This window comes from Ascaphus truei, chromosome 19 (genome assembly GCF_040206685.1).
Source record: "Ascaphus truei isolate aAscTru1 chromosome 19, aAscTru1.hap1, whole genome shotgun sequence".
NCBI classification, from domain to species: Eukaryota; Metazoa; Chordata; class Amphibia; order Anura; family Ascaphidae; genus Ascaphus; species Ascaphus truei.
The window spans coordinates 11,812,079-11,828,741 of record NC_134501.1 but is presented as its reverse complement, the minus strand read 5'-3'; the positions used below and the strand labels follow the sequence as shown (position 1 = coordinate 11,828,741).

The following is a 16,663-nucleotide window of genomic DNA, read 5'->3' as shown; positions in this document are numbered from 1 at the left end:
CTGCTACATTTATTAAAAGAAAAAATAGGGCAGGAGGAAATGCCCCTTTAACAAGCTTGATACATTTGCTGCTGAAGCACATGAACAAAGAAATAAATTCCGCCATCTTGATACATGCCTCCCTTCTTGGCACAGTGTTCAGACCAATTAAAATGAATGGTGTTTAATGTTACATAGTTACATAGTAGATGAGGTTGAAAAAAAGACATACGTCCATCAAGTTCAACCTATGCTAAATTTAGAAGACAGATACTTTATCCTATATCTGTACTTACAGTATATTGATCCAGAGGAAGGCAAACACAAAACCCCAGTGACATATCATCCAACGATATCTCATAAGCGGGGAAAGAAAGAATTGGCAATCAGATTACCCCCTGGGTCAACATCCTTTATCATCATAATGCTTTATCAATATGGTCATAATGGCTTTGCAGCATATTGAACAGGAGCCCAAGATAACCCTATAGCAGACACACATGACAACTATTTTGCAGGAACATTTTATTTCAAAATATAATTTTATATATCTTTAGAAGGCAAAGATGTTACAAAGCTTGGCCCTGATGACAGAGGTAGGTTGATAAAAAAGAAAAGAAAACAAGAATAAATGGACTTACAACCTGTTGGACTGTTCTAATATTACAATATACCCAGCCTGGTAATAAAGCCGTGTCACTTTCACCCACTCAGAAACTTTTAGCTTTAAAATATGTTCCATGCGCTGCTCGTAGTAGAATGTGGCCAGAATGATTAGTGCCACGTGCAAAAGATTTCTAAAGCCTCTATATCTGACAGCCTAACAGTAAACTCTAGAGTCTAGAGACGATCACTATATATTCAGCCACTTAGGAGAGGCGGTACTGCCGTTTTAACTGACCACATTTCAGTACGTTGCAGCGCATGAAGGACTGTCTTTAAATGCCTTCGCTGGTATCTCGTGCTAATAGCACGGTGCTATGGATGTTGAAAATGATGCTGTAAAATGTTATTTAGTCCACCATTAAATGAATTACCAACAGGGGTGATCAGGAAGCACCATACTGGTTGTTTCCCGCATTTCGTTACGACTGCTGGTTGCTTTCAATCTAGTTTTGCTGGTTGAAATTTGGTGAGTTGCATGAATTTCAGTAAAGTAACGCATCAATCTGTGCAATGTAACAAACATTTCCTAAATAAGTGGCACTGCTGCTTAAATAAAGAGAGAGTGAGAGGTTTACAGTTGTTTATAAGGCATCCAGTAACAAACCCTCATTTAGGAAGTTAAATGGTGTTGTAAAGGGAAAAAGGTGAAGCGTATAGGTTGTGACATGCACTGTCTGCCCTAACCCGCACACGCGGTCTGGGCAGAGAGACAAAGTAATACAGCAACGATTTTGAACCTCAGGTAAACATTTAGAGGCCTGTAATAAGGGGTTAAAAAAGAGACAGGAACTGGGACACAGGTGGTCCTAATCCCCTCACCCGCTGTCAAATAGCAATACTGAGGATGACTGCACATCTCTAACCAGTCTGACTTTATTCCTTCCTCTAACCACCAATTAGAAACCTATGGAAAACATTTAATGCGGATATGGACTCTCCTAGTTATTTGTGTAGGTTAGAGAGGGCGGGTTAGTTACAAAACCACCATTTGTTTGGCAACTTGTCTATGTTTTAATTCAGGTTTTTTTTCCTAAGGAGAAGGTTAGAAGTATATAGAGATCTGCGCCACTATTATACAATGCGCCACGTTCATTTTCAGGTGGAAGTGTTTGGTGAGAGAAGGGAGAATGTTAGCCTACAACACGCAATGCCCTTTTAACATCTGCACTCATAGGCTCAGATCCACAAAGGAAGGCGAAGCTTAGTGCCATTTATATGAAGGGGAGTAAAGTAATGCTAAAGCATAGCTGTCTTTTGTGGATCTGGGCTTTAAAAGCCACTTCAGGCCATCTCCAAAAACTGGTATACAGTGTAAAGTAGATGGGTGAAGGCAGAGAGTGGGAATGTGGGTTACGAATGAGGCAAATAACTATGAACAGAATAGGGGATGTGTACAATAAAGGAGGGATAATATGAGGCAATGTCACTTCTCGGGTATCACGCCCTTCAGGTAATACACCCAGTAGATTCCTTGGGCGATGCCAGTGGCGCGGGGACAGGAGATGACAAGCTTGCCCGTCACATGGACTTTGCTCCCACCCGGAGGGGCTTCGTATGACACTGATATGTTGTAGGTTTTCTTGGGGCGGACGGGTTCGCAAGGCTTCACTGTGAACGCCGGGGGGTCCGTCTGAAAGGTGAAGGTTGTGGGCTGCAGGAAGATATTCTTGAAAGGGATAGAGACGCTGGAGCCGGCACGGATTTGGATGGGGCCCTGGGGTTTGGGGGCCAGTGCGGAGCCGAAAAGTGGGATGTTGTATTCTCCACCCAGCAGGGAGGTGATGAGCAGGACGGCACGTGACTCCCCTAGCTGGATAGGTTCATAGGTCACCTCTACGCTGACCTCAGAGCCGCCCTGCGAACCTGGAGCAGCCATCACTACCTTCTCTACGTGGAAATCAGCGTTATCAATCTGAGAGAAAAGGACAGACAGAGAAGCTTGTTAGGAGAGATAATCACATATAATGAAACAAATATATGGAGTGGCTTACATCCTTTACCAATTCCCGAAAATCCTTGACTTCAATGCAACACATAAATATAAAACGCAAAAGGTAAAATACAAAAATGTGAGTTGGAATCATTATTCTAATTTAATTATTATATTATTTTAAAGTAATCCTGAGGTCGAATAGCATATTGTTCCTGGAGAAGTGGTGATTTGTTGTACTGTAGTTTGTGATACCTTTTAGGGAACCAACATATATGAAATCATTCAGCGATTTCATCTTTGAAGAACCCTTATGCTGGTCTCATAAAAGGTTATCACAGCCTACAATTAATTTATATTTATTTTAAATGAACACAGTGCTTTGGCTGAAAATAACAACCAAAAAAATCCAATCTTATGATTAAAAGAAAAAAATATTGGCTTGGTTTGCTTATGCCACTTCTGGGTATAACACAAATGAAAGGGAACACAGAGAGAAGAATTTATGAATGAAATGTTATTACAGAGCCCAGTGCTACACACAGATCGGCCATGCTCCCTGCTGGCCTGCTGAGGCGCGCTGAGGCGCAGGGAAAGCGGGTGCTTTCCCTGGCCTTGCGGTTGCTTACCGTACGCGCTGTCAGGGGGCGGGCGCGTCACTGGCCGGGGGCGGGCCAGTGACGTCACGAGCTGGTTCGCCCTCATTGGGGCGTACCGCTCACGTGACCGGCCTGTCGCGCCGGCAAGCGGGGGAATTTTAAATTCCCCTAAGACCTGCGCTTCCGCAAGCGCGCAGAAGCGCAGGTGAGCCCCTACTAAAGCCGCTCTAATTGCGGCTGTAGGGGCTCAGTGCTGAGCGGGAGCGCGCCTCAGCATGCTTCCGCCAGCAAGCGGTAAAGATGGCCGAGGCCTAATGCAGGGGATGCGCAAAGTTTTTCACCCTGTGTCTCAGTCCCTGTGCTCGCGCCCCCCCTCCCAGTGTCATGTGACATGCTGCGTCGTCAAATGACGCTGCGGGGTCACGTCACATGGCCTCGCGGCGTTATTTGACACTGCGTTGTCATGGTGACGCGAGCAGAAGCCGGCTGAATCCTGGTAAGTACAGGTTGCAAAGACCTCGTGCGATCCCCTGGCAGCGCGGGGCCTCTGCAACTGCCCGCACCCCACCACAAAAATCCCGCACCCCCAGCCCCCCTGTTTGCGCACCGCTGGTCTAACGTATGCAGCACACACACACACACACACACACACACACACACTACTATTCGACTTGAGCATGTGATAATAATAAGATGATAGGAGGCTGTGTATCAAAGTCTTTAATGGCATTTTTTCTGAATGGCTGTTAATTGATCCCCAACGTATATTGCAGTTTAATGAACACCCTCCAAGGGATTGATCTTACATAGTACATAGTTACATAGTAGATGAGGCTGAAAAAAGACATACTGTATGTTCATCAAGTTCAACCTATGCTAAGTTTAGACGAAAGATACTTTATCCTATATCTGTATTTACAGTATATTGATCCAGAGGAAGGCAAACAAAACCCCCAGTGAAATATCATCCAATTATATATCATAAGGGGAAAAATAAATTCCTTCCTGACTCCACATATTGACAATCAGATTACTCCCTGGATCAACATCCTTCCCATGTTTACTTATTTGGTGTATCCCTGTATACCTTTCCTTTCTAAAAAGATGTCCAACCTTTTTTTGAACATATCTATTGTATCTGCCATCACAGGCTCCATGGGTAATGAATTCCACATTATAACTGCCCTTACTGTAAAGATCCCTTTCCTTTGTTACTGGTGAAATCTCCTTTCCTCCAACCTTAAGGGATGGCCCTGTGTCCTTTGTACTGCCCGTGGGATGAATAGTTCTTTTGAAAGCTCCTTGTAATGTCCTGAATATATTTGTATTAAGTGATCATAGCCCCTCTTAGACGCCTCTTTTCTAATGTAAAAATAAATAATTTAGCTAGCCTCTCCTTAAAAATCAGATTGTCCATTGTAGCGGGGTATCCCCTGGCTACTATTCTACCCAATGGGCTGCCAGTAAACCCTGGTATTTACAGGCTTGCCAGTAGTTGGTATGGGGTTTTCCCCTTCACCTTTTGGTACTGCACTTGAGTGACAGCAGAGGGTGGCACATCCTGTGGTAGCTGGGACAACGGGGTGCCCACCTTCTGGCTGTACTTAAGTGCAGAACTGCCCTAAATTTGGAGGTTGTTCCTTCCCCCCGAGGAAGAAGGTCACACGACAGGGAGCCTGAGATTGGGGCCTAACCCATGTGCTCTTCCCTGCGGGGAAGAGTGAGTGTGATTATACCTCTGCCTCCGCTAGGGAGGTGGGGAAGAGCTAGGACGGCTGCCCTTGGCTTGTAGTGATGGTCCAGGGACCATCTCCAGTGATAGCTGCGAGTAAAGAGACTGTAACAGGCAGAAGACTGCTGAGTAGCTGTATATTACTGCAAAGACTGTAGAAATAAACCGTTCCTGTTTGCAATATACCTCTGGCCTGGTGTGTGATCTAACTGAGGGGAGAGTGCAAGTTCTACCGTGGGAGATCGCCTCCATATTCCTGGAGCCTACGGCAGATGGAGGCGCTGCACTGCTATGTATTATGTGGGGTATGGACCCCAGAAGCCTGTTCCGGTGTCCCAAAGTCATCGTGGACGACTCAGCCCTCTTGTTACCTGCATTTATGCACCACACACCCTGTAATGGCCCCTATCTGCGATTGGGGGGAACACCGTTACACCATCCCTTTATTAATTTGGTGGCTCTTCTCTGCACTCTCTAGTTCCATCTTACTTGTGTATTATGACTGTTGTTGTTGCTCCTTTTGGCAGCACTCACCTTGCAGCTATACTCTGTCCTCTGGCGAGTATAGTTAATGAATTTGGCACTGAGTGCCTGGTTGGACCCCAGCATGGTGTTAAAGTAGAGGGGTTTTTCGGACAAAGCAGGCATGGCTTTCAGAAGCAGCTCATATTGATACAAGCCTAACTCACTGCTCTGCAGAGTCAGGCGGCCCACCGACTCGCCACACTTAAGTGGCTGGTACTCAAACATCAGGCTACCCTGGAACAGACAGAGAGGAAGAGGGTGACAGAGGGCAGGAATATACTAAACAACGTTAAAATAATTCACTCTAGGCAGAATTCCTCCAAATGCAAATTGAGGAGTGCTGGGAGTACCAGGGAAGAGGTTTGCAGAAGGACACGGGGCAGACAGGAACAATCAGAAACAATATATTTGCAAACATTACACTTAATTGACTCTGAAATACAGATATAACAGGCTTCATTGTTCCATCTTGATGGGATATGTTGTGATATTCTGCGCAAACATTGCCATTAAATCCTATGGAAACTGTGATATTCTGCATTATAACTGGATATTTCGTGTTATCTGGGGGAACAATATCACACTATTAATATCACATATTAATTCCTAAAATCCCAAAGTACAGTACAACATCTTGTATCCTCTTTATCACTATCTACTGTTTTGGTTATTCGGCCTGTTTCCTATCTACTTCTTTTATATGCCAATGCATCTGCCCCTTTCCTTATAAAACTGCAGTACGTATATTTTTATAGCGCCAGCCGGGTACACAGGGCTGTACAATTTTAAGTTCTCACTAACCTCCTTGTTTAGGTAAACCTGTCAGCAAGTGCACATACCACTGTTTGTTCTGTATCTTTCATTACTTGGAGAACAGGCCCTTTGCCCATTCAAACATGTTGTGGCATCATCAGTAGATTAATGAGAGTCTTACAACATAGAAAGATCTTTTGCCTCCAACCCTGATGACAGAACCAGAAGTAGAGAATCTGTGTTGACATCAGGGGTATAGAGATTAGATTCAGGAACGAAGGGAAGATAGATGGGGAGAAATACCCAGGCAGATATCAGGTGAAAGAGCGGAGGCAACACAGATGGCTATATGCTGAACTAGTTTGCTTGAAGGTGGAGGGAGAGCTTTGGAAGGAAATCGTAGGGCAGACACAAGCCAATGTAAAGAAGTGCATGGCCATTTCCCCGGAAACTAAACTAGCAAGGCAGGCGCAGCAACAGATTTCTCCTTTCACAATTCTAAGCTACATGGATGTGGTGAACTCACGTGAGTGAATGCGAGTGTGCAAGTGAGAAGAGTAATACAATTGGATCCGATAATGAGCCTTATCTGGAGTTTTCAACTCTACTTATTCCTGCTTATGAACAAATGTAAAGCTGGCATTTCCAAGGAAGAGTGCTACTCGTATGGAATGGGGGTGGGAGTGTAGATGTATACTGTGCAGGAGGAGTCATCCGTGCTCCCACGAGCAAACGTTTTAGCTTGATAATTCTGTGCACATATTCAGCCTCTTCATTCTGGTCATAGGGTAATTCAGGGCCATATTTTCTAAGCAGAGCTACTCTCTAACACACTTTCTGGCATCCGAGGATACCTTACAACCATAACTTCAATGTGCCACGAGGAGTCTCCCCACACCAAAATATACCTTATGGAAAAGCCCCACTAATTGGTTTCCACATCCTTTAAACAGGCCTTCATACCTCACACTGAGCAGGGACAGTAAGCTGTGGGGGCAAGTTAACCTCTGGTACCCGACAGTCAGCGATGAAGGTGACAGGCACAGATAGGGGGTTCTCCACCTTCACAGTTGCTGCAGAGCTTTGCCGCACTGGTGTTACCATCTCTATGGTGCTGATGATGCCTGAAGGTGTCGCTTTGAAAGTAACAAAGTAGAACAGATATTCTTGGGTTGTCTCATTACGGAAGGTCACCTGCAACCAGAAGAGAAGAGATGATCAGGAATCAAGGGATCTGCCTAATTCACATCTATTGTAGGAATTCAAATTGTGAAAGGTAAGATGCATTCTCCGAGACACAAAAATACTGCAAACCGAGCCTTCTTTTTGTGACTGTTATAACACTGAACTTATTCCGCCCCCCTGTAGGGGATTCTGACCGGATTCTCACTTTTTAGGGCAGTAATACTGTGGGTTTCACAATCTGCAGATAACTGTGGACCAACCTGGTCTCTACAGAGGGCTGTTCCTATAAGCCTATAATTCTCTATAGTATGTCTCTTTCGTTCTTGGGGCAATACGCGTCTGTCTCCCTGGAGAGTGCAACACTGAATTCATTCTCGCTCAGATGATAATAACATGATTCTGATTCTCTCTCTCTTTGCTTATACCAACTTGATTCTTGTTCTGATGGATGAGGCACTTCTATTTTCTCCTGGATAAAAGACAGCCAATTTAAAAGCATACAGAGACAGTAGCCTGACTGTCGCTCACCTTAGTAGCGAAGGTGCCCTCTTTGTGAGAGTGGAAAGTCAGTTTGTAGTCTCTCCTGGCAGCCGCAGGCACATCCAAATAGTCCAGGCCCTTAATGCTGGTGGCACTGTCCAGGCGATCTGGCTTCACCATGTCCACAATGGCACGAAACCTGGGTGTACAGAAGGTGAGAATGTGAAAAGACAGAAGCGGGTCAGGGAAGATACGGGACTAACAGACACAATTTCCCATTTACTGCACATTCTCAATGTAAGACGTCTCAGCTTTAACTAAACATTCCTTCCCACATATAGTAACTGAACTTTAACTTTTACATACGTCTTTCTCTTTATTTCTGAGTGTGTCCCACTCTCTCTCCCTCCTGTGCCTATTCTCCATTCCCTATAGCAGGGATGCGTGAGATTTTCCTACGGGTGGGGGGCTCGGACGATTGCAGAGGCCCCGTCCTCTTCCTCAAGGCATTTCAATTAAATGCCGGGGGATCGCGTGAGGCCTCTGTAACGCACTTAACGGGATTCAGATGCATGGTGTGACGCGTCGCCATGGCAACGTGACATCACACGACCCATCGCCATGGCAATGTGGCGTCAAATGATGCTGCGGGGTCACAACGTGACATGACCCCGCGGTGTCATTTGATGCTGGAAAACGAGGTAAGAGGGCAGGAGCACCGGGGAGAGCATTCAGGGGAGCCGCAGCGCCAATAATTTGCGCACCCCATGCCCTATAGTGTATCTAACCCACATTCCACTATGGTCCATACTAACGAAGTACTGTAGTGTTATGCCATAGGGCACTTTCTGGCGCCATTCACTTGAATAGGCTCTAAGGTATCGTGCAGTGCCAAGAGGTGTCTTATGGAATAGCTCAGCTTAGTAAATATGGCCATAGGCGTCTATTATACATCTACCAGGAACCAAAGATCTAGGACAATGTGGAGCAAATACAATAATATTATTTAGTAGCCAATAGTGATACAAACACAGTATACACGTGTATCCTCCATAGGACAATGACCAGTGAGACTTACTGGTTGTATTAGAAGCACAGGGAGATAATCTGACTTGTGATCGTTACCCACTCGCTTCTCTCTCTCGCTCTCCCATTCCCCCTCACCTCTGTGCTTTGTTCAGCCAGTTGTTGACAGCGAGCAGCTCGGTATACGAGGTCTTGCACGGTACTTCGCGAATGATATTGGCAGAAGATTTGGGGTGCTCGGCAGTGCCATGCAACATGTACAATAATCCTGTTCCATCCGGCAGTGGGAAGAAGATGGAGCCCTGAGAACACAGGACACTTATAACAGCAGAATTAAAGGCAGTGAACACTATAGAGTTGTTATCATGAGACATGGAAGAGTTTCAGACTGAGGGTGGGGCTGACAAAGACTGGGAGGAGGAAGACATGAGATGGTGGCCACTTACTGGCAGTATTTTCTAAATGTGTATTCTACATTTCTCCAGGTTTTCCAGATTTCTCTAATTAACATTTAAGTAATAAACCTGGCCTTAATTGTCACTAAAATCACAATGGAGCAGCTCAAATTACAGGTCCCAAAAGCACACCTGCATGCAAGGGACTAGGAGGGTTCTGCACACGGTGTCAAGATGTGGATCCTTGAATCAGAGTGCACCTCTGCCAAGGGTCCCGATGGGATGTGGGAAAGCCCCCTCTACTACACAAGGGATTGCCGATATCCCTGGATGTAAAAGGTGACAAGCCATGTTCCTCTCTGGGATGCTACCAGAGCACCCAGAGAAGAAGTATCTACGATAAATAAATAACCTGTTTGTGAGAGAAAAGTTCCTGGCGCCCCTCATTAATACCACCGCTTACAACACCAGCCTGCATGTACAGTATGCCAGCACCCTGAGAAAGGTAACCAAAGACGCTGAGCACCACCTGTATATGCAACATACACTTTGATGTGACACTCCTGAGCCGGGCAAGGAGGGGTTACAATCATAACTAAGACACCCTGCTTAGGAAAGTATTGCCTGGTAAAGCTGGCCTGGTGGACTGAACTTGAGCAGCATTGCTCTCGGGGAATGAAGTGCAGCACCTGAGGGTGCTATACAGATGCAGTGGACTTCATTAACCCCTCTGGTTAAGGTAGGATATGTACTGATCGTTTGAACCAATACTGACATTGAATACTATGGAAACATTGTGATATTTTGCAGATATGTTGTGTTATCCATAGGAACAATGGTATGTGCTACATGTAACTATGGACACAAGCTGTTTGTTACCTGATGCTTCCTCCCCTCAGGGCTCATGATCAGGGGTCGGTAGGTAATCTCATAGGGCTTGTTCTGCTGATGAGCCTCCACCATGACGATGTCTGGTCCCTTCCAATGCTCACCGTCAATGATCGGCTGCAGATTCCAGGCACAGTTTGTCTTATTGGTCAGAAGGATGGTATGTGTTTGCTTACTTCTCACCTGGCACAGAAAATTCACAACCTGCAGCACAGTAGAGGGGCAGGGACATGTCACAGGAATTAGACAGAGAAAGAACATCTGGGGAATATCAGAGAACAAGGAGAAAACAGAGAAAAAGCAAAGCAGCGCTCTCAGGCATAATATGACAACGTAAAACAGTGTCAAAGTGTGGGGCGGTATTTATTTATCAGATAATAATGAGAGTTTCTTCTGCTGAACTAAGATTAGGGATTCCATTTTATAACAATCGATTTGCCTACTGTATTATATTATCTGTAGGCATTAGCAGGTGTATTTGTATAATTGCTGATGTGTGATTTTGATGTACAGTAACTACTCACTGTTCACTAGCCGAGGGTATTTCTGTTATACACATGGGATTGCTTTGCTATTGGATGTGTTGGTGTCACAAGACTGAAATATGTTACATTATATATGATGACAGATTGAATGCTACTAGTTGCAAAGATATAAGGCATCCTGTATCTCTGTTACAAAGTATTCTAAATACATAAGGCACAGAAAAAATGAACTGAATTGCTCAGGGTCACAAAGCCGACGCTGGATGTCATCCAGTTCATTCCAATTCCAACATTGTGCCACTGCCACTAATTCAGTCCTTCTCTGCAAAACATTTCCTTTCTGCTTACGCAAGGATGTGAATGTTTTTCCTTTGTTAATATATATAGAGATATATATATATATATATATATATATATATATATATATATATATATATATATATATACAGTGTTCGACAATCCTATACATTTACACGCCCGGGGCGGGTGGATTTAACCCCCAGGCGAGTAAATATTGGCCCAAGCAGCGCCACGTGCGTTTTTTTTACATTCCCCCCCGCCCCCTCCCCCCGCCCTCCCTCCCTCCCCCCCCCCCCCCCCCCCCCGCTCGCGCTGAAATTTCCCTGCTCGTGCTGGCTGAAAAAAAAAACAAACTCCCTACCTGACAGCTGATTGGTGCGCGCTCCCAGGCTTTGTGGGCGCGCGGCCAGGCTCTATATGAGCCCGCCCCAATGAGCGGCCATTCTTTCTGGCCGGAGATCTGTTGGAGAGTAAGTAAGTACTCTCCAATCCTCCGTCTTGCGGCCCCTCTGCTCCTTCCCTGCAAGCCCCCTTACGCCTTCCCTGCAAGCCCCCTTACTCCCCGCGCGAGGCAGGTGTTCCCCCTTCTCGCCCTGTCCCGCGTCCCGCTGATTGCAGTGGGGGTGTTCCCCTTCTCGCCCTGTCCCCGCGGGACGTCCCCGCGTCCCGCTGATTGCAGTGGGGGTGTTCCCCTTCTCGCCCTGTCCCCACGGGATGTCCCCCCGTCCCGCTGATTGCAGTGGGTGTTCCCCTTCTCGCCCTGTCCCCGCGGGACGTCCCCGCGTCCCGCTGATTGCAGTGGGGGTGTTCCCCTTCTCGCCCTGTCCCCGCGGGACGTCCCCGCGTCCCGCTGATTGCAGTGGGTGTTCCCCTTCTCGCCCTGTCCCCACGGGACGTCCCCGCGTCCTGCTGATTGCAGTGGGTGTTCCCCTTCTCGCCCTGTCCCCGCGGGACGTCCCCGCGTCCCGCTGCTTGCAGTGGGGGTTCCCCCTTCTCGCCCTGTCCCCGCGGGACGTCCCCGCGTCCCGCTGATTGCAGTGGGGGTTCCCCCTTCTCGCCCTGTCCCCGCGGGACGTCCCCGCGTCCCGCTGATTGCAGTGGGGGTGTTCCCCTTCTCGCCCTGTCCCGGCATCTCCGGGCTGGAGATGGTCATTGGGGAGGGGGGGATTGGTTGGGTGGCGAGCGGGGCAGTGGTGGTGCTCGGTCCCGCTGCCTTTCCTCTCTGTGTGTGTATGCATGTGTGTGTGTGTGTGTGTGTGTATGTGTGTGTATGTGTATTCGTGTGTGTATATGTGGGAGTGTGTGTATATATGTGGGACTGTGTGTATATATATATATGTGGGACTGTGTGTATATATATATATGTGGGAGTGTGTGTATATATGTGGGAGTGTGTGTATATATGTGGGAGTGTGTGTATATATGTGGGAGTGTGTGTATATATGTGGGAGTGTGTGTATATATGTGGGAGTGTGTGTATATATGGAAGTGTGTGTATATATGGAAGTGTGTGTATATATGGAAGTGTGTGTATATATGGGAGTGTGTGTATATATGGGAGTGTGTGTATATATGGGAGTGTGTGTGTGTGTATATATGGGAGTGTGTGTGTGTGTGTGTGTGTGTATATATGGGAGTGTGTGTGTGTATATATATATATATATATATGGGAGAATGTGTATGTGTGTATATATGTGTGTGTGTATATATTGTATTGTATTGTATGTCTTTATTTATGTATGTATATATTTATATATATATATATATATATGGGAGAATGTGTATGTGTGTATGGGAGTATGTGTGTGACACCAGAGGTACCCCCCCCCCCCATCAGTCACCTGCCCCGGTCAGTCAGTCACCCCTGCCCCGGTCAGTCAGTCACTGGCGAGTAGATTTTTTGGTTGGGCGAGTAGATTTTTGGGTGATTTGTCGAACACTGTATGTGTGTGTGTGTGTGTGTGTGTGTGTGTGTGTGTGTGTGTATATATATATATATATATATATATATATATATAAATATATATATATATATATATATATATATATATATATATATATATATATATATATATATATATATATATATATATATATATATATATATAGTGTTCGACAAACCTATACATTTGCTCGCCCCGGGCGAGTGGATTTAACATTGTGGCGAGCTCCTATTGGCCCAAGTAGCATACGTTTGGTACTAGGTGGCGAGTAGATTTTTTTTGTGTGGCGAGTAGATGTTTAGATGTTTTGGTGATTTGTCAACCACTGTATATATATATATATAACACAACAAAAGAAAAAATTGGCGCCAACCTAAGACACTATATATATACTCTCTAAACAATATATGTAAAACCTATACTATGCACAGTGGAACAGATAAAAATATATAACTAATACAATAAAACTATATGAAAAATTGTAAAATAAAATAACAAAAGAAAATGTCCAGAAAAATATATAATAAAAAATACAAATCCTAAAAAATACTCCAATTGCTATCCAAAAGAGTCTCTGCAGCCCGAATGAAGGGAACACCACTTCCTTGAAGATATCTACAAAAACACAGAAAAAACAGGCGCACTCATAGCGTAAAATTGTATAACAATAATATTTATGGAATGAAGGATTTAAAAAATGCACACTCACAAACACAGCTGAATAAAAGGCATTTTTGAGTGAAACTCAGCCAGTCAGACGCAGGAACCCGATATGGAAGACTTCAGTGTGATGTCCGGTGTACGTCTACTGCAGTAGCCCCTCTTGTGTGCTTTCGGAGACCGGAGAGCACGAGGGACGCCGCCTTCCTCTTGCTCCGGCGTCACACTGTGAGTTCTCTGATCCAAGACTCGCGAGAACTCGGTGACGTCAGTGAGTTTCAACCGGAGAGAGTTCACAATAGAAAACGGCCTGAGCGGCTGAGCGGCTGAGCGGCTGGCACCAATGCTACCAGCACAGCATCAATAAGCTGTAGCACATCAGGGAGTGAAATGGAAATAAAAACTGGACAGTAACCTCCACAGCCCTCTCTACGCGTTTCGTCTCAACATTGTCTCCATATACATTTAGTGAAAATTCATCTATTCCTTTATATCTAGGATAATGCTATCTTTTCACTAGCATCAGTTTTATATATAATATTATATTATGTAAGTCATCTGCCAATGATATCTTATTATTTTATTGTGTTATATTATGTTATATTTATATATGTATATTTTTTTCTTTAATAGTACTCAAATGTATTTTACTTTTTATTCTACTTGTTAAAGTGTATGTTAGTATATGCATTGATATGCTTGGTCATTTCTTTCAACATTATTGGCTCATTTTATATGTGTTTCGGAACACATAGGGGTTAATGTTACCCTTACATTGATCACATGTATCTTATTAGCAATTATTTAGTTTCTGTGTTCTGATTTGGTCTTACGTACTATATTACTGCGTTCTACACCTATACTATCATCTCCTGATGAAGTCTCTTCTGAGACGAAACGCGTAGAGAGTGCTGTGGAGGTTACTGTCCAGTTTTTATTTCCATTTCACTCCCTGATGTGCTACAGCTTATTGATGCTGTGCTGGTAGCATTGGTGCCAGCCGCTCAGCCGCTCAGCCCGTTTTCTATTGTGAACTCTCTCCGGTTGAAACTCACTGACGTCACCGAGTTCTCGCGAGTCTTGGATCAGAGAACTCACTGTGTGACGCCGGAGCAAGAGGAAGGCGGCGTCCCTCGTGCTCTCCGGTCTCCGAAAGCACACAAGAGGGGCTACTGCAGTAGACGTACACCGGACATCACACTGAAGTCTTCCATTTCGGGTTCCTGCGTCTGACTGGCTGAGTTTCACTCAAACATGCCTTTTATTCAGCTGTGTTTGTGAGTGTGCATTTTTAAAATCCTTCATTCCATAAATATTATTGTTATACAATTTTACGCTATGAGTGCGCCTGTTTTTTCTGTGTTTTTGTGTATATATATATATACACACACACACACACACACACACACACACACACACACACACACACACACACATGTATATGTATATATATAAACATTCCAGTGTAAATAAAGATGCATTACTATAGCTCCTAGTCCTACATGGGATTTGCTGTACACTGCCTCAGAGTGCACAGAATCACACCCTTATAGGGGATTCTGGAAGTCCTGTTATCTCTCTGTTACCTCCTTTGTGGAGGGCAGCCCAACACAGGATCCAGACAGAGTCAGCTTCAAGGTTTTGCTCCCTTCAATGAAGCAGGCCAGGTTCTCATAGTGAATGTCGGCGTTAACCTCATAGGGGTGAAAGCTCACATCAAAGGTGACCTCTGTACCAGCAGTGATGTAACCAGAGGCTGGGGACATGGAGAAGTCTGGCTGAAACCTTTTTATGTCCCAATTAAACCTGGAAAGAGAAAAAAATCACAGCCAGAGACAACAGGTATATCTACCAAGGATAATCCCGAATGTGACAAATACCAGCATCAGTCTTAGCAGTGCCAATTCTCTGAATCTTTTCTCTACAAGTTACTATCTCAGTACCTACAGTATGATGTTCTAAAAGTGAGTACCTGGCTCCCAGATCCCCAGTGTTGCTCAGGATTATCCTGCGTGTAGCCTGACTCTGCAGCACCACAGCTCCGAATGAGATATACTCCTGGTCCAGGCTCAGCTCCAGGCCCTGGCTGCAGCCGCGCAGTACAAAAAGTGACCGTGTCACCCCCGCAAACTCCAGCATCACCTCATCTGCAAATGGGGAAATCCTGCCCTGCGGGGAGAACTGCAGCTCCACCTTACAAACCCCGCCGCGGGGAGGGATCGTCACCTCTGAGCTGGGTGACAAGCTGAACACCTGCAGGGCAGACACGCAATTGTACAGTAACCCAGGGATCATTTTACATACACCAAGGTGTCAAATACTACATGGACATATGAGGAGTGGGTACGTTTGGGACCATATTTACCAAACATTGCTTTTCCATAAATGTGTACTTTTCTGCATTTTTAAATATGGAAAAATAGTGTGACAAGATGTAGGTATGAAAATTGCACATTGGACAAGTTCTGGTAAGTTCTACAAAGACAATATTAGAAACTATTACATTTTTTTTATGACCAAAGCACCCAAAACATAAAAATAATAATACATCTTGCACAGTATTTCAGTATGGGTTGCTCCCGTGCCATAAGTTATCATTCAACATTGTACTGTATGTTTATGGCATTTTATGAGCTTACTCACATATGACGTAAGTTTGGGATGCAAAGCGATGGATCTCCAATCCAGAACTTCACCCTCTTTTGATTTTCTTGAAATTACAGATCATATCAAATAAAAATATCACTTGTGAGCACATTCACACGTCTCAGCCAGGTCTGCAGCCCTGCCCTTCCCCATTATCTATTAGCATACTTTGCTTCCACAGCAGCCAGGGATTCTGGGAAATGATATGCAAATAAGCACACACTGTCACCTTTCGCTTCAAATCCATTTTTAACATGAACCCTTATAAGCATATGCCTGCCGTATTACACAGCTTTTCAGCACAGCCTGGGTTAAAGAAGTGCATGGTCAGTAAACCTACTCACAGACAGCTGTTTTGACCTTTTCGGTCTCATCAGTGCGAGAATGCTTATACTGGCTTTCATATCACAAATGGGTGTACTTAACATCATGACATATAATGATGAATTCATAGGCTTGTTTATTCTTTGA

General features: G+C 44.8%; 1 protein-coding gene across 4 annotated transcripts in view; it reads right to left on the bottom strand.

Annotated features, from left to right (window-relative positions):
• Nucleotides 1-497: 497 nt before the first annotated feature.
• The window catches only part of HYDIN (HYDIN axonemal central pair apparatus protein), a 165,755-nt gene continuing 149,589 nt past the window's right edge, over nt 498-16,663 (bottom strand). For all 4 annotated transcript variants that reach the window (XM_075576578.1, XM_075576577.1, XM_075576575.1 and 1 more), the window contains 8 exons: nt 15,519-15,799; nt 15,133-15,352; nt 10,150-10,362; nt 9,014-9,177; nt 7,898-8,048; nt 7,148-7,378; nt 5,441-5,665; nt 498-2,557 (listed from right to left, as the gene is read on the bottom strand). In XM_075576578.1, the coding sequence (XP_075432693.1) occupies nt 2,069-2,557; nt 5,441-5,665; nt 7,148-7,378; nt 7,898-8,048; nt 9,014-9,177; nt 10,150-10,362; nt 15,133-15,352; nt 15,519-15,799 (1,974 nt within the window). In that variant the 3' untranslated portion in view covers nt 498-2,068. The remainder of the gene's footprint in view (nt 2,558-5,440; nt 5,666-7,147; nt 7,379-7,897; nt 8,049-9,013; nt 9,178-10,149; nt 10,363-15,132; nt 15,353-15,518; nt 15,800-16,663) is intronic.